Raw genomic sequence first — 17,982 nt, 5'->3', positions numbered from 1 at the left:
ATATATGTATGTATATATGTGTGTGTGTATTTTAGAAGTAACAGACAAACACAATAATTTCATTCAGTAACAACAAGTAAAACCTTGTCTAAATCCTCAACATAATGTAAATATGTCTGTAGTACATATGTATAATAAAATACAAGAAATGTACAATAAATTCTATTACAAATACATTTTTATGGTGTATTTAGTTAAAGTTGCTCAAGGCTCGGCGATATTTCACAATAAACGAGGAAAAAACAGTAACAAGTACTGCATGTCATCAACTTGATTCACAATAGAAATGTATGTAAAAACTATTAATTATTGTAAAAAAGCATTTGGCTCAGCCTAAATGCAATCAGTCCTACAAATATTCACAAACAATATAATATCTTGAAGAAATTAATGATGCAAAAACCGATTTTATGACAACTCTAAACAGGCTTATTTTTATTTAGCTATGTTTTTATGAGTTAAACTTAAGTTTTTCAATGCACAGCAAAGACTGGATTCAGTAATGCAGAAAACAGCTGTTTTTTATGTGGCAGATTGTTCGTGTCTCAAATGTGACTGAATATGATCGAATTCTTGCAAAAAAACTCGCATCGCAACTCCATTAAAAATACAACCAATAAATGATTACACTGTCTAAAAAATTGTTTCACTAAACAAAGAACAATATACTGTAACTGTGTACTCTAACTAATAAACAGAGTATGTCCCTCTTTGCTGATGATCAGTTGATCTTCTGTTTATCGATGTTTTTAAATCAGTAAATCAAACCATGACACTCACGTTCAACCTCTTCTCTCCAACATCACATACGGCCGTTTTAAAGCTCTTTATTCTTTTAACGACAGTCCAGAGCCAAACAAACACAGCTTTCTGTCTCTCATTTTTCCCATGCTTCATGAATGCAACAAGATTTCCTCCGGTGGTTCAGTTGCTACCACTGAGGAGGCTCCTGGCTGTCTTTCCTCTCTTTGCTCATTTCCTCTTGAGGCTTGATGATGATGTGAATGGGCCTCTCTCCACTGCCTTCTTGCTGCTGTGTATTTATGACTTCATCCTCGCAGACCTCCTCCTCCGCCGAGGCCCCGATTGGCCGTAGACGCTCGACAGAAACCATCTTTGTTCCAGTTGATGAACTGTCCCTCGTAAGTTTGTCCTTACCGCTGTTTTCTGAGCTGGTTTTCTCTGCTGCAGGATTAAAACCAAGAGGAGTTTATTATAATCATGTTTTGGTAAAATTTATCAGAATGGTGCACCTTTTATGCTTAAACCTGCAAGCCTATTGAGCCCTTACCAAGCTTACTGTTAGCTTGTTTGTCTGTGTTGGTGGAACTGTCTGTGGTTTTCTTGACTGTAGGCGTGGTTCTGGATCGGACTTTGTTGAAATTTCCTTCCAGAATCCACTGGTGCTGTAATCCCTCATCAGGGTTCAGGCGTTTAGCTGGATCCCAACTGAAAAAAACCCCACATCTTTCATCATTCTTCAAAACTACAAATAAAATTTTAAAATTTAAAAGTCAAAGCAACACAAATAAGTTGAGTTTAAAGATTGTTTGGCAGATTTGCTCAAACGTACTCGAGGCATCGTTGGATAAAATCTAAGAACAAAGGATCGTTAGTTTTCAGTGCAGCTGACAGCTCTATGGAGTTGGGTTTCCGCTTCTTCCCTTTGCTGTTAGTGATGTTCCTTGGGTTTCCTTTGGAGTCTGCACGCAAAATGCAAGCAAACATCAATAAATTGTTTGCTGTATAACCTCCACATTGAAATAAACTTGCACTAAAAGCTCCGAATCAAAGAAAAACCTCTCACCAAAGAACAACTTCCTCCTTGATGCTGACTGAACAAAATCGTTTGGAGGCATTCCAAGAACCTGGACGATACAAACATCAGAACTCTTTAAAACACAGAAGCAGAAACCAACTATGTTAGAAGATCTAAATAATCTAGTTTAGCTACAGTGGGGAAAATAAGTATTTAGTCAGTCACCAATTGTGCAAGTTCTCCCACTTAAAAAGATGAGAGAGGCCTGTAATTGACATCATAGGTAGACCTCAACTATGAGAGACAAAATGTGAAAAAAAATTTGAGAAAATCATTTTGTCTGACTTTTAAAGAATTTTTTTGCAAATAATGGTGGAAAATAAGTATTTGGTCAATAACAAAAGTTCATCTCAATACTTTGTTGTATATCCTTTGTTGGCAATGACAGAGGTCAAACGTTTTCTGTAAGTCTTCACAAGGTTGGCACACACTGTTGCTGGTATGTTGGCCCATTCTTCCATGCAGATCTCCTCTAGAGCAGTGATGTTTTGGGGCTGTCGGCGGGCAACACGGACTTTCAACTCCCTCCAAAGGTTTTCGATGGGGTTGAGATCGGGAGACTGGCTAGGCCACTCCAGGACTTTGAAATGTTTCTTACGAAGCCACTCCTTTGTTGCCCTGGCAGTGTGCTTGGGATCATTGTCATGCTGAAAGACCCAGCCACGTTTCATCTTCATTGCCCTTGCTGATGGAAGGAGGTTTGCACCCAAAATCTCACAATACATGGCCCCATTCATTCTTTCATGTACACGGACCAGTCGTCCTGGTCCCTTTACAGAGAAACAGCCCCAAAGCATGATGTTGCCACCCCCATGCTTCACAGTTGGTATGGTGTTCTTTGGATGCAACTCCGCATTCACTTTCCTCCAAACACGACGAGTTGTGTTTTTACCAAATAGTTCTACTTTGGTTTCATCTGACCATATGACATTCTCCCATTACTCTTCTGGAACATCCAAATGCTCTCTAGCAAACTTCAGACGTGCCTGGATATGGACTGGCTTAAGCAGGGGGGCACGTCTGGCACTGCAAGATCTGAGTCCCTGGYGTCGTAGTGTGTTGCTGATGGTAGCCTTTGTAACATTGGTCCCAGCTTTCTGCAGGTCATTCACTAGATCCCCCCTTGTGGTTCTGGGATTTTTCCTCACCGTTCTTGTGATCATTTTGACCCCACGGGCTGAGATCTTGCGTGGAGCCCCAGATCGAGGGAGATTAGTAGTGGTCTTGTATGTCTTCCATTTTCTGATTATCGCTCCCACAGTAGATTTCTTCACACCAAGCTGCTTGCCTATTGCAGATTCAGTCTTCCCAGCCTGGTGCAGGTCTACAATTCGGTTTCTGGTGTCCTCCGCAGCTCTTTCGTCTTCACCATAGTGGAGTTTGGGGTGTGACTGTTTGAGGTTGTGGGCAGGTGTCTTTTATWCTGTTAACGACTTCAAACAGGTGCCATTAATACAGGTAATGAGTGGGGGAAAGAGGAGCCTCTTAAAAAGAAGTTACAGGTCTGTGACAGCCAGAAATCTTGCTTGTTTGTAGGTGACCAAATACTTATTTTCTACCATTATTTGCAAAAAAATTCTTTAAAAGTCAGACAAAATGATTTTCTCAAATTTTTTTTCACATTTTGTCTCTCATAGTTGAGGTCTACCTATGATGTCAATTACAGGCCTCTCTCATCTTTTTAAGTGGGAGAACTTGCACAATTGGTGACTGACTAAATACTTATTTTCCCCACTGTAGTTTCTGATGCCACACCTCCATGATGCACGCCATCTGCTCCACTTCACTCTCTCCTGGAAAGAGAGGATAGCCGGTGTAGAGCTCAGCGAGAATGCAGCCCAGACTCCACATGTCGATGGCCATGCTGTAAGGGTGGCCCAGTATGACCTCAGGGGAGCGATAGAAGCGACTCTGGATGTAGGTGTACACTACAGGAAGTGAATGGAAAAGAAAAAAGCAAGGAGAAACGAAGAGAAGATGCATTCAGATTTTTATGTTGATAGAAATAGAACTGGCAGCCTCATTAGAATGTAGTTCTGTCTACATCGTACCCCTCTGTTGTTCGTAGCAGCTTGATCCAAAATCAACCACCTTGATGTTCCCGGGCCCACGCTGAGAGAGAAGAATGTTCTCCTGAATTATAAGAAAACATTCAAAAAGTGCAGTTATGGTGTCTGTCCACTAGATGGTGTTCAACATAAAGGTTTTAAACATGGCAGAGTGAATCARTGCAAAGATATGAACATTATTTTCTACAAACAGGCTTTTTGTACGACACTGACGACGATGAACGTCCGTACCGGCTTGAGATCGCAGTGGATGATCTTCTCCCTGTGCAGCATCTGCAGACACCTGAGAAGCGCGTGGGCGAAGCGACGAATCAGAGCCAGACTGAAGCCCTGGAAGTTGTTCTTCTTGATGAGCTCGTACAAGTTAACCCTGGAAAATCAGACAAACGTAAGAATATTTATAACCTTTTATTTTCTCGGGCTGTTGGATATTTTGAACGAGGGGGAAATGAAGCTGATCCATACAAAGGTGTGCTATTTCAAAAATAAGAGATGCCGGCTAAATTTGATGTCACTTAACAGCCACAATGAAACGTTGACTTGCTGTCCAGCACATACTAGAAAATAACTGCTGATTGTGCTAACTTTCACAGACAGATACAGAGTGTTTCCTCTTGATATTTCTTGCTGCTTGTGGTGAGCATAAACTTCTTTAGAGGATGTAACGGGATCTTTCACACCATGAAGCAAGATGGGGGGAAGAGATGGGGCCCTGATCTGGAACTTAACTAAAGGATACGATGACAGTAATATAAGACAAGGTGCAAGTCCAAGTTGTCCCCTAAAGGTCATTCAGCCAGACCGACACAAAATGATGCCCCCTCAAATAGAACATGTGGCAATTATTCTTAAACTTTAATGACTTCAGATACAATCACTCGACTCTTGCGTAMGCATAGTTAAGTGTTAGCAGTGGCAGAGACAGGTGAGAAGCAGCGTTCTCACCCAGCTCTTGTACCAGGTAAAAGTGACGCACCTTCAATTAGAWACATCAATTATTCAGTTAAGTGTTTACACACAGGTCTGCTCGTTCACGCGCTGGATGTTTGTGCGTGTACTAACCCCAGGAGCTCGAAGGAGATGCAAAGGTGGTTGCGGAAGTAAAAGTACTCCTTCATGTGAATGACGTTGTGTAGATTGTCTTTGTCTTTCTTCTTTATCACTTCCAGGATCTTCAGCTCAACCAAAGCCTGGTGGTGAAACCTGTTGACACATTTGTGAGCGTTAAAATCCCGATAATCCACCAAAAATGGATTTTTGAATGAAGTAATCCAGAATAAAAAAAAAAACAGAGTTCTTCTACTTAAAAAAGAATTGCACTGTTAAAGAAAAACAATCACTTTTTTAGCAGGAAATGGAAGTTTCCTGAAGCGGTGCCGCAGCATTTTACACCTTTTTGTTTTCTGCATTATTGAAGGAGGGTCAAGGCCCAAATAGTCCTGGATCTAACTAACAGCACTCGAGCGTTTGTGGCCAATAAGATCCTCAGTAAGGAAGTACAGGTAAGATAACACCACGAGGCACCAACTTCCACACGGCTAAATCTGGTCCCGACAAATTGGCATACTCATAAAATGTAAACCRATCACAGTGCCGGCATGTGGGAAAATCTTAAAACACTCCATCAGATCTCAAATAAATGCCTAAAGATTACTCCCTATAAACCACAAATGATTCATTCCTTAGCATGATTTAAAAGCAAAAAATATTTTAAGTAAATTATTCCATRTTTTTTGGAAAATTTAAATAATCAGRAATAAAAAAGYGATGAAGCTTGAACCTTTTCTTATTGCGAATCATCTTTATGGCTACAAGTTCGTTGGTCTTGTGGTCCAGGCATTTTAGGACCTGCCCAAAGGAGCCTTTCCCGATCACCTCAAGAACTTCAAATCTGTATGCAACATGATCGTGCAGCACCTGGAAGAACACAGGAAGAGCACTGAATATTAAGCAGTATTACTGGAATACTAATTATCATCTACTGTTTTTTTATTTGCTTTATCCTGCTTAAATATCAAACTAGGCTGAGACTGGTTGGTGCGTAGCATCCACAAGGCAGCTGTTCTGTCTGTTTAATGTTAAACATGTTTAAAAATTTGTGCAACTATTTTTTTTTCTAATTGTATTTCATGTACTTCAGTAGATTGAATCACAAACATGGTTACCAAAGTGGGCACAAAGCTAGTTGAGTTAATGTGCATGGCCAAATTTGCAAATTGTGCTCACCAAAATAAGAAATGATTTGAAGATATTGTCTTTGAAAAGACTGTTGCTCGACTTGTTGGTCACAAGTACTCAAAATTCAATGAAGCTACAATAGAAAAGTTATATTTTTGAAGTCAAGTTTGAGTCACCAATTCRTCTCAGAAAATTTCAGTCTAGAGATAACTTTCGTATTATAAGAAAAAAACAAAACAATAATGAAAATAAATTTGAATGATTAAAATGTGTTTTTGTAGCTTTTAGTGCAACATGATATTAATATCATATTAATATCATATTTACAAAGTAATTATTGAGCTAAACTGGTTTTTCTGTGACTGTCAGTCACACCTGTGACAGCAAGGTGAGCCTCTAAAGACACATGAGAGTCTGAATAATAGTCAATCATTCAGCCTTAAACCGCTCGTTATTACAGCTCCTGCAGTGGCACAAAACTACCAATCAGATAACAAACTCATAGAAGCCTGTCGTTTCAGGGTTTGTGACCTTAGTCGGGTTTATTGTTTATTCAACAATAAAGTGGGCCGTGATCCACGCTGGGTTTTTGGATTCAGCTGCTCGATTGAGGTCATGTGAAGGCATCCGGTCATATGATTTATTATCATCTTGTAAGAAGCAATAAAGTGTATATATATCTGAATAATTTGTATAAGTCAGAATTGGGTCTTTTTTTTCCTCAGAATGATTTTTTTGTGCTTTTCMGTGGCCCTAATCCCTCTCTGTAGATTTCATGTATATCGTTCAAAAAAAACAATATGAATTTGAAAAGAATCTACGAGACCACCAACAAACCCCTTTATTTGTCAAAGATCTTACCCGGACRTAGCTCCCGTGCTCGTCATCATATCCGTTGTTCTGCGCAGAACCTTGGGAACCCTCGATTTTCTGGGAGCCCAGACCCAAGAACCAGACCTCTGCGTAATCGTTGATTTCTTCTTGCTCGAAATCTGTCATGCGCTCTTTAAAATTGTTTATTGCCTCTGCAACAGGAAGTTAGAGGAGGACAAGATGAGTCACTGGTGTGCCGATGAAGCCAAATGCAGAGGATTGTGAGTGGTTATTTATTAATGCCAACGTGTTATTTTGAGTTCGCCAGGATAAAATATTACATGTGAACACCTACAATAAAAGGAGAGCGTGGAACCGCATTTCCAGGCCAAGGAGATTCTGTTACATTGTGATCTGTGCCTGTACCTGTGGGTGACATGGGTAACCTTTGACCCTCGTACGCCTTCTCCGTCTCCACCTTGGTGCTGAAATTCTTGCTGTTGCGAGAAACCGGCACTTTATCCATYGCTGTGCCAAACCGCATGTTGAACGGCTGCGTTTGCTTTGGCCTCTCAACCTGGTTACAAAAAAAAAGGCAGAATTAATTTGTATTATCAGCAAAAAACTACCACAGGCAACATTTATACATTMATTTTGCAATATCAATTACTATTTATTTATAGTAATTTAATGTACTTGTGTCTATTTTTTATATTTATTTTACCATATTTTTTATTATAGTGAATATTTTTATGTTTCTTACCATTTTTTGAGTTGGAGAAATGCACAAGAATTCCAATGTGCTCATGCTATAATTTTTCTATTCTATTCTATTCTATTCTATTCTATTCTATTCTATTCTATTCTATTCTATTCTATTCTATTCTATTGTTTTTATTTTTTGTAGTGATTCATTGCAAGGTTCACGAAAAATGTTACAAAAGATTAAAAAACAAGGGTCTCACTGTGTTTGTCTGATAGTTGTGTTGACTCCCTTTGTTGGCGATTTGGGGCAGGATGTTGTCGGACTGCTGGTGCTGGTTTTTGGCGTTGCTGACCACCACCTGGACCACCGGTGGCTCGAGCTGAGGCAGGGTCCCCACACCAGAGACAAACTTCTGTCAGAGGAAATCAGAGGATCCCAAAATGATTCAGTTTACTGAATAACTAACTAAAAAAGACAATTGCAGAGAAACAAAACTAAGACATTTTCGCAGATTTTAGGGACAGTTTTATTCTTTCTGCAAAAGCATTTTGTTCACAAGTCTGTGGATCAGAGTTTCTCCTAAATTTTGGTTTCCCTGTCTACACGCAGGCTCAGGTGACCGAGACCCTCCAGCAGGGAAGCGACTGGAATTACTTGTCAGGCTGAAGGTAAAATGGGGACAAAGCCTCATCAGGCCGGGCCTTGACAGGGTCTGTCTGTGGAGGCTTCGTGGGGGAGGTGATCCTGCTTTTCTCTGATTGACACTGCAGTTGCTCTCAGAGCACGATTACACGTGTTGCAGCCCTGCAAAGCTCAGCCTTGTCAGTGAGGAGCAAAATTAAACCTCTGTGTTTTGCCAGAATCTCTGGATTAATTTAACCATTATTCCTGTACGACAAGAGGACACGTTGAAATGATATTATCCCCTTTATATGCAATCTGATACCCCGTACACTGCTAACGTTTTGCATATACATTATTAACAAAACTCAACATAAATGCTTTTCTTTGCTGCAGATGTTTATTTTTTAGGAGCTGCAGTAGGATTTGCTAACTTGGTCATGACGCATSAAGACGGAGCTAAATATAGTCCCAAGCACCTGCCTCAACAGGCAACTAAGTCACAGTTACATACCTGTGCATAACTAAGAAAACTTTTTGTATTAAAAAAATGTAAAGACACTTWCATCGACTTTTATGCAAGAAAATCTCATTGTTTCTATCTGTTATCCAAATATGATAATTATTTGGGATTTTTCTCTTAAAATCAGACTTCTAGCGTTATGAATAGAATAAATGTATTTCCCTAAAGCACTTTGAGATGCCCTACGATGGTCCTGAGCACATAAAACTGCCGTGCCTCATTGTTTAAAAGAGGAATTTTCTGTTGCACACCTCAAGCAGGAGGGGAAAGATGGTATTGTTGGTGCAATATGTTCTGTGTGTGTGTCAGCTGTAACAGCATCATGCATGGAGCGGAGGGCACTGACCTGTGAACAGGAGCGGTTTGTTCCAATACGGCTGCCTTCTGCTGGGAGTCTGTGAGGGTGAGGGAAGGCCTCTGGTCGTGTTGCCTGTGGGAGAAACAAAAGTCATTCAGAAAACAGGAACAATAAAAGAGGAAGGTAGCTGCCTTTTAATTTCGAACAAATCCATATTTATAACCATATAATTATATTTCTCTACTGCAGACATTTATATAGATTGATGCATTATAACAGAGTTTCTCAAATCAGATTCCCTCACACTTAAATTAACAAAGTGAAGCAGTGAAATTCTGAAGGAAACGTTTGCGGTTTTGTGCCGGCTGGATTCTCCGGTCTCTTCAGCAACACGCCGCCTCTCAGGGGCATCTGAGCTGGGTTAAAACCAGACTAGCAAGAAGAAAAAAAATACACTGTGATCCTAAAATAGATCACTTCAGCAAAAAAACCCAGCAACAACGATCCTCTCGCTTTCCAGCACGCTCTGTCTTAGTTACAGCTGCAGTGCGCGCRCATGTGCCTGCCAGGAGGCGCACACGTGCCCCAGCACCCTGCAGGTCAGTTTGTAAGAATGTGTTGGAAGGGAAGCATTAAATACTTCCTGAAATAAATAAAATCTGGGATGATTAAACTGGCTTACACGTGCCGTACCAATCAGTGTGGAACCATCTAAGCTCAGGCAGGTATTTGTGCAGAACTCCATCTGAGCACCTGTTAGGGATGAGCTGTTCAGGATAAGTGATGTGCTGTTTGCAGCTGYTACACAAGATTTATCTTAAAAGCTGAAAGAATAAAACATCAAAATGAATCGTCCTGATGCATCTCAGTAATCCAGGTAGRAAAAAAAWYMAAAARRAAAAAATTAGTAGGTCCTCTGGATGGGTTCTTCTTTAGTGAAACGTTTCGTCTCTCCTCCAAGAGACTTCTTCAGTCTGATGAGTTTCAGGTGAACTCAGCCTTATAAACACTGCCTCCTCATGGTGGACAAAGAGGTTAGTCACATGCAAAAGAGGGTCATTGACTAACAATAGGCTTGATYAGCTCTATTGTTCATAGAGGGTCATGTGACCCATCACCTGCCTTATTAGTTTGGATGCTGTGGTTCTTAGGTGTCGTGCCATGTGCATGTAGTGAATGCAGGCGGGGCTCAAAGTCCCCTAAAGTGAGCCAAAGGTGTGAATCGGGGCCCCAACGATAAGTAACACAAAGGGGGAAAAAAACAAAAACAAGGGACTTTGAGCCCCGCCTGCATKCACTACATACACATGACACGACACGTAAGAACCACAGCATCCAAGCCAATAAGTCAGGTGATGGGTCACATGACCCTCTATGAACAATAGAGCTGATCAAGCCTATTGTTCAGTGATGGCCCTCTTTTGCATGTGACTAACCTGTTTGTCCATGTGGAGGCAGTGCTTTTATGGCTGAGTTCACCTGGAACTCATCAGACTGAAKAAGTCTCTTGGAGGAGAGACGAAACGTTTCACTAAAGAAGAACCCATCCAGAGGACCTACTTATTTTTTTMTTTTTGATCAAAWTGAATCCTCCTCAGATAAAACAAACTTTTTAAACTCGTGACGTTGGACGAAACACTCACKTTTTATTTAACCAAGGAAATCCTATTGAGATAAGGCAGCCAAAACATGCATGTTTTTTGGACTGTACCCTGAGAAAWCCCGTGCAAAAACAAGGAGAACATGCAAACTCCACACAGACATATGGCAACAGCGCTCCAAAAAGAAGTCGGTCTAATTGTTCAATGGGCGAAACTGCATGTAACCACACAAGTGGTACAAATGTGTCRTCATGTTACGAACTCCGGGGTTCAGTGAGTGACAGCAGGAGCCATGTGGGTCACTGTRGCAGGTTGGCTTCTGGTAACGACACCTGTGAAGGTTTGCTGTAAGCTAWAAGGAGCACGGAGCCAATGACCTGTTGACACGTGACACGGATAAATCATTCTTCCTATTCATCTGTTTCACATCCAGATCAGCTCCAAGACAGCTGAAAATTGTAGTTCAGATGATCATTTCTTCAAGTTTTTAGGAAGAAGTGAGAAGATTTCTACAATAAAAAAAAGTAAAACACCCCTACAYTGTAAAAATGAGGGCGTTACGTTAAAATCAGGTTTGTAAAAATTGGTTTATATATAATACAAATACAGATTAGGACAAAATGTCTCTGAATATTTGTTCTTACGTTCAAATGCAAAGTTAGATAATTCAACACCACCAAGCCCAAGAAAAACATTTATCTGCAACGCTGACTCCGTGCATGTGGCTGCAGGCCTTTTGATCCGTGCAAACGTGTGAGAACAGCTCGGCCTCTGGAAAGGTCAGTTGGTCAGAAGGTCAAACCGAAGCAATAAAATCAGGGGCAAAGTCAACATCAACAAACTGTAAAACTGTGTTTGCTCACAATATCACGTATCAGAGGGTCACTTTTCAGTTTTAAATCACTGTATCCATTTTATTTTAAATTACACATCATTCAATGGGAGCCAATGGCAAAAAACTGACACTTGCAAAGAATAAACAACTCCGGATTAACCCATATTAACACGAGTTTTGGCCATTACAGATTTATTTTTTGGAGCTCACAAAAAAAGGAAAAAAAAAAAAGAAAAAGAAAGACAAAGAAAGCCCTGGTTAAATTTATCACTTTCCATGTACGGGGTGAAAAATACACCCGAACACATTTAGACTTATGGCATCTGTCAGCACAACAAACACTGAAATAAGTGGACTAAATTTCAACTGAAATAGAAATGGATCAGATGGGTTTTTTTTATTGTAACTTGGCATGCTTTCAGAAGCAAGAAGCCAACCCCACAATATGAGTTTTGGATGAAAAATTGAAACGATTTCAAAGTTAAAACACCTTAAAACTGAATCAACACACGATGAAGTGGTCATTTAGTCAAAACATACCGTAAACCTGAAAAATTAGTCATACGTGTGGAGAAATATCTAATTTTTTAAAATCAAGACAAAAAAACCCATGTGATCAGAAATTAAGTGACACAAAGTGAAGAAAAATAGTGAACTCATATGTAACTGTGACCATAGATTGGAAAATTGAGAAGAAAGCAGCCAACCTGACTCCAGTATAAAATAACTCTAATTAGTAATGTACCAGTTAAAGGCTGTTTCATCAACAAGCAGCCACAATGCCTCACCTTATTTATTTCTGGCAGCATGCTGTGTTCTCAGTCTCAGTCTTGGCACTTGAGACTCTCCGAAGAAACGATCAAATCCAGCAGAGAGTCATAATATCCAAACTCTGTCAGGCCGGCAGCAAGAACAAAAAGCTACAAGCTTCACAAAACGGTCCTCGCGACCGAATCCACTCTGAGGAGTAAAATCCCGACGAGTGAGGAGGTTTCCCCAACCCAAACCTGCCGCTCTCCTGGTTTTACGTGCGCTGGGTAATGCGCTGTCGTCAGAGAGGGGATTAGTGAGCGCCACAAGCTGCTGAGGGTCTCTGTGCCCTGACGCGTCCCGCTGAGCCACTGAAGGAACCACCTGTTCAGATTCTGCTGACAGCTGGGCCAGTCCCGATATAGATTCACGTTTTTGTCTGCTGTGTGGTCCACCTACACCATGCTTATTGTGGCTGATGCTCTAACACTGAACGCAAAGAGAGAGAGAGAGAGAGAGAGAGAGAGAGAGAGGGGGGGGGGGGGGGGGTCCACACTGACGCACAGACGCACGCACATCGTGGCCGCGCTCTGCTTGAGCGCACTTGAAACACAGTAAATGTTATGCATGCTGCTCGCTCCCCCAGTATGAGCAAATGCACATCATGTAGTCTGCCTGCCTGTCATCAGGGAAATGCTAAGCTTTCCTCAGACATGTGTGATATTTTGACTTTTTTTTTCCAGAGAAGAAAAATAAAATGTTTCATTGCTCATTTAAAAAGAAAGACAAAAAATAGTTTAATAAAGATGCATGAAACTATAGAGGAATTGCATTTTCAGCAAAACTCCAGTGTGCTGAATGGCTGCTGAAATTTTGCTGCAAAAGCTAAATCTGAGCTGTTACAGCAACAAGTAGCAGAATACTACCAATCTAAAAGTAGCTAAATGCAAAGGAAGCAAACAGCAAAAAGCTAAACGTTGCAAAAGAACTATAACAAAACAGAAGCGAGCGCCTTAAAGCAGCAAAATGTTAGCTAAAAGCAATAAAATTCTGCAAAAAGCTAGTGCATACTTTAAAGTATCAAAAGACTGGGTATAGGAGCTAATAGTAGCAAAAACTGGATAAAGCCAAAAGTAGCCATAGGCTACCTAAAAGTAATCACATGCTATCTGAAAGCCAAAAGTAAATAAAAAGACCTAAAACAGAGTATGGTAACGCAGATTTCTAAAAGGCAACATGTCTGAAGTAAAAAAAAAACGTATGTTTTTACAGTTTAGTTGCAAAAAACACAACAAACAAAACAGTAAATGATCTGAACTTATTTAGCACTTTATCAAGCCCCATATGGACCCCCAAATCTCTTTACGCTTCACCCATTCACAGACACATTCACACACTGATGGTGGTAAGCTACATTGTAGCCACAGCTGCCCTGGGGCACACTGACAGGGGCAGGGCTGCCATGCACCAGCGCCACCGGACCCTCTGACCACCATCAGTAGGCAAGGCGGGAGAAGTGTCAACCCTCCAGTTACAGGACAACTAACCACTCCACCGCTGTCCAAAATCAGGAAAACAATGAAGTCAAAACAGAATTCATACAATTAACAAAAGCATTTAAAGCTGCAGAAGCTGATAACTCTGTTTTGCGAGACATATTTAATATTATTTGCTAGTTTGATGGGACTAAAAAGAAAAATAAGCAAATCTGCTCTAACACAGTTACGCAAATCTATTTGTTTTCCAGTGACTAATCCCCAGCGCAGGAGGAAAACAAGTCACTGGCCTGGCTCCATGTGATGATTAGCCCACAACAGGAGATGAATATGATAAGATGATGCTGTTATGCAACAGAGGCCACTTCACTAATCAGCTGCAGCTTTAGAAACAAGTAACTACCAATGAAGCCTCTTCTGTTGCTCTTTTTATTATGCTCCAGTTATATATTGCCTTATTCCTTTGCAAATCAAAACAACCTAAAAACTGAACATTTATGATTAGATCATGAAGATATACAGCAGGTCCTGCTGGATGAGGTGGAAGTGCTCCTTTAAACCCTGTCGTCTGGAAAAAGCTGTGTTGGAAACATTTTTAAAATAAACCCTTGGTTACAACTGCAACTTTGAGCTTTTGTTTCTCACAACGTGAACATTTAGATAGATAGATACATTTATTTGTATAGCACCTTTCAAAACTCAGTTACAAAGTGCTTTAAATAATATAATAGAATCAAAACACATAAGAAACATGGCACAAAATAAAAATAAAACATGCAAAGGTCAACAATTAAAAGCCAACTCATAATAATGTTTTTAAAAGAGATTTAAAAGAGGACAATGAAGAAGCTTGTCTGATATAAAGTGGCAGTGCATTCCATAACAGAAAAGGCTCTATAGCCATCTGTCTGTAGTCTTACTCTGGGTGCTAAGTAGTGACTGATCAGATGATCTCGGAGGTCGCTGTGGTATATATAGTGTAAGTAATTCTGAAATATAAGACGGTGCAAGTCCATTCAGTGATTTAAAAACTATCAATGCAATCTTAAAATCAATCCTGAAAACCACAGGTAGCCAGTGTAAAGAAGCAAGAACAGGAGTGATATGATCATACTTCTGGGATTTAGTGAGGACTCTGGCTACTGTATTTTGTACTAATTGTAGGCGTTGAAGTTTTTTTTTAGGCAGACCAATAAACAGAGAATTGCAATAATCAAGACGACAAAAATAAAAGCATGAATGAGTGATTTAGCATCTGCAAATGAGGTAATTGATCTTAATTTGGCAATATTTCTGATGTGATAGAAGCCAGTTTTAATACTATTATTAAAATGTTTAGTCAAACTCAGATCCGAATTCAGAACTACTCCAAAGTTTCTAGCCTCATGAGAGCAATTAAAACCTGAAGAATTAAGAACTTTAATTATAGGGTCTCTATAAACCTTAGGACCTAAAACCAACACCTCAGTTTTATTATTGTTTAAAAATAAATAATTATCGGACATCCAGACCTTAATATCGGTGAGACAAGAACTTAGTATGTTTAGAGCCGATAGATCTGAAGGATCAATAGATAAATATGTCTGGTTATCATCTGCATAAAAATGAAAAGATACATTTTATTTGTGAATAATTTGACCCAGAGGCAGCATGTAAATAGAAAATAGCAGTGGGCCAAGAATGGAACCCTGAGGAACGCCATGAGTACGTTTTACCACTTCAGAAGAACTGTTACAAATTGATACACAGAAGAACATATTTAATTAAAAATAAAAAAAATTCTACCTGCACAATAAGATGATTTTATGAACAATACTTTTGTAACTTTGCACAATAAATAAAAAGCTGCAGAACAAAGTATTAAAACCTAGAAACTGAAACACAGAGTCATTATTGCTTTGTGCCTTTATCACCAGGAGACAAAACAATGCAGATGCAGTACCAAAGAATTAATGGAGCAAAACATGGCTAACATAAAAATAAATGAGGTGACCTGTGAGCAGTTCTGTGAGAAAATTCAGAACAGGAATGTAACATAAATATAAACTGGTCTGTACCTCAGGCTGGACTCTCCTGTTTCTGCCCCAGCAGCAGCCCTGAAGGAGGCTAAAACCACAGCAGCCAGGTGAGGTCCCGTCGTCCCACATCGCACATCTCCCCCATGCTGTCACAACCGCACCCCGAAGTCCATCTCAACCTCTTGAAACCATTTCCAGCCAGAGGCTCCGTAATTAGTCAGCAGATAAAACAGACATCCTCTCTGGGTTGGAAGATGATTGTGAAGGACCCAAAGTTCTGTTCCTAGTTTCCACTTAATGACGACGGAACGTCCAGGCAGAGAACTTCGATCATCAGTGTGCTGAGTTTCAGGGTTCTTAATGTGGATTCCTCACATCTCTCCTCTGCGCTCAGGACTCTCTGCATCATTTATTGATATGAGGTTACATCCCAGAGTCTCTGTTTATTCAGCTCTTTGCTGTTCCTGCAATTTTTTTTCTTCTCCTCTGCTCCAAGGATATATGGCACACAGCCGGCAGACAGCGAGAGGATGCTCTGGCTGTAATTGGTAAGGCAGCGCTCTGACGTACGGATGGGACTCACCTGGGAACCCATCCTGAGCCGGAGACAAAGCAGCAGGTGCCTTACACTTAGTTTCCTGTAAAAAAAAAAGTACCTCTGGGAGCAGAGTGGGTTGGTGCTATGAGGGGACTAGAGAGACAAGGAGAGAAAGGCACTCTACAGATGCTTGCAGGTGAGCTCTTCACGGGGCTGAGGAAGTCAGATGGGGAGGGGGTTCTGCTCTAATAGGCCTCCCATGAGGTTCAACTGACACCTGCATCTTCTCGCTCTCCCCGCTCACCACTGTATCCCAGAAACAAAAACCACTGGGAYGTAATATTCTCTACTTTCTTCTACTTATCTGCTCACCCCCATCCTTTTTTTTTTGCCCTTCTCCTCCTGCTTTAGAGCTGCCACAGCTCCTCGTGGGATGCTTCGAACTTGCTGACAAATAGCTTACCTCATCCCACCTCAGCCAGCCCTGGCCTCCTGCCTGCTGCACGCAGCAGCAGAAAACAGAAAGATTTAAACAGCGAGGGGTAAACTCTTTCATAGTTTCTTCTTTACTGATCGACTCAAAGATCAGTGTCGATTCAACCTCAGGTTATTAGGCAACATTTCGTTTTACATGTTGTTTTCATACCAGATGAAATAAGCACTAGTATTTTCTGCTCACACAGGTCCCACCCMTCTGCCAAAAATACAATCTGTAAATCACCATGTTTCAGTGACAGGAAAAATGTTGCTATTTCTGTAGCTTGAAGCAACGGGGTACTGTATTCCATTACTGCCCAGTCAGCAAGTTTGGACTCTGTAAGCAGCAGAGGTACAGTAGCTATTCTGTTTTCTTCACTTTAAGTTTTCAGCTCATAAAAATGAACRTGAGTCATCTCACAGCTGCTCGTTTCCATTCGTTTCAGCCCATGAGCCGTCAGGCAGATCTGCGCAGAAACAGGTGTTGGACATGCTACACCGGCTCAGATAAGTGTTTCTAAGACACACTGGCAGGCGTCACACGAAGCGAACGGAGGAAAGGTGAGCTGGCAGCYGAAGCAGACAATGCCCGCGTCTCTTGTCTTTTGGCAGAGAGGCACGGGGGTAGTTTGACCTGGCTGGGAGCTGCGCTGCACCATCTGCAGTTTTAGAGGCGCAGCAGGGCTTCTTAGTTACAGCCTGTCACCATGTCAGATATAGGTCAAGTTCACACACTGACAAAAACACACACTCACACACACATGCCATGACAAACAGGTTCAATTGTGCCTTATACATTAGACATGAATGTCACTTCATATTAGATATACACTCACCGGCCACTTTATTAGGTACACCACGCTAGTAACGGGTTGGACCCTCTTTTGCCTTCAGAACTGCCTCAATTCTTCGTGGCATAGATTCAACAAAGTGCTGGAAGCATTCCTCAGAGATTTTGGTCCATGTTGACATGATGGCATCACACAGTTGCCACAGATTTGTCGGCTGCACATCCATGATGCGAATCTCCCGTTCCACCACATCCCAAAGATGCTCTATTGGATTGAGATCTGGTGACTGTGGAGGCCATTTGAGTACAGTGAACTCATTGTTGTGTTTAAGAAACCAGTCTGAGATGATTCATGCTTTTTGACGTGGAGCGTTCACCTGCTGGAAGTAGCCATCAGAAGATGGTACACTGTGGTCATAAAGGGATGGACATGGTCAGAAGATGGTACAC

General features: G+C 40.9%; 1 protein-coding gene and 2 long non-coding RNA genes across 4 annotated transcripts in view; 2 read left to right on the top strand and 1 right to left on the bottom strand.

Annotated features, from left to right (window-relative positions):
• LOC106536993 (uncharacterized) overlaps positions 1-4,169 on the top strand; it is a 12,160-nt gene extending 7,991 nt beyond the window's left edge. For both annotated transcript variants that reach the window (XR_001312594.1, XR_001312596.1), the window contains exons 2-3: positions 1,062-1,142; positions 4,082-4,169. This is a non-coding gene — a long non-coding RNA (uncharacterized LOC106536993). The remainder of the gene's footprint in view (positions 1-1,061; positions 1,143-4,081) is intronic.
• On the bottom strand, positions 421-12,746 carry dyrk4 (dual-specificity tyrosine-(Y)-phosphorylation regulated kinase 4). The gene is made up of 14 exons (XM_014034351.1): positions 12,252-12,746; positions 9,076-9,159; positions 7,845-7,997; positions 7,306-7,456; positions 6,928-7,091; positions 5,669-5,805; positions 4,951-5,091; positions 4,120-4,258; positions 3,871-3,952; positions 3,575-3,747; positions 1,808-1,868; positions 1,574-1,703; positions 1,292-1,449; positions 421-1,185 (listed from the first exon to the last, which is right to left on the bottom strand). Exons 1-14 carry the CDS (start codon positions 12,270-12,272, stop codon positions 932-934), a joined length of 1,848 nt encoding a protein of 615 aa, XP_013889805.1. The 5' UTR covers positions 12,273-12,746; the 3' UTR covers positions 421-931.
• A 3,443-nt stretch (positions 12,747-16,189) lies between these two features.
• On the top strand, positions 16,190-17,297 carry LOC106537003 (uncharacterized). Its single transcript, XR_001312597.1, has 3 exons — positions 16,190-16,807; positions 16,949-17,094; positions 17,189-17,297. It is a non-coding gene; the product is annotated as an uncharacterized LOC106537003 (long non-coding RNA).
• The last annotated feature ends 685 nt before the right edge of the window (positions 17,298-17,982 follow it).

The sequence above is a fragment of the Austrofundulus limnaeus genome, unplaced genomic scaffold (assembly GCF_001266775.1).
Source record: "Austrofundulus limnaeus strain Quisiro unplaced genomic scaffold, Austrofundulus_limnaeus-1.0 Scaffold7, whole genome shotgun sequence".
NCBI classification, from domain to species: domain Eukaryota; kingdom Metazoa; phylum Chordata; class Actinopteri; order Cyprinodontiformes; family Rivulidae; genus Austrofundulus; species Austrofundulus limnaeus.
This window is presented reverse-complemented; position numbering and strand designations above follow the sequence as displayed.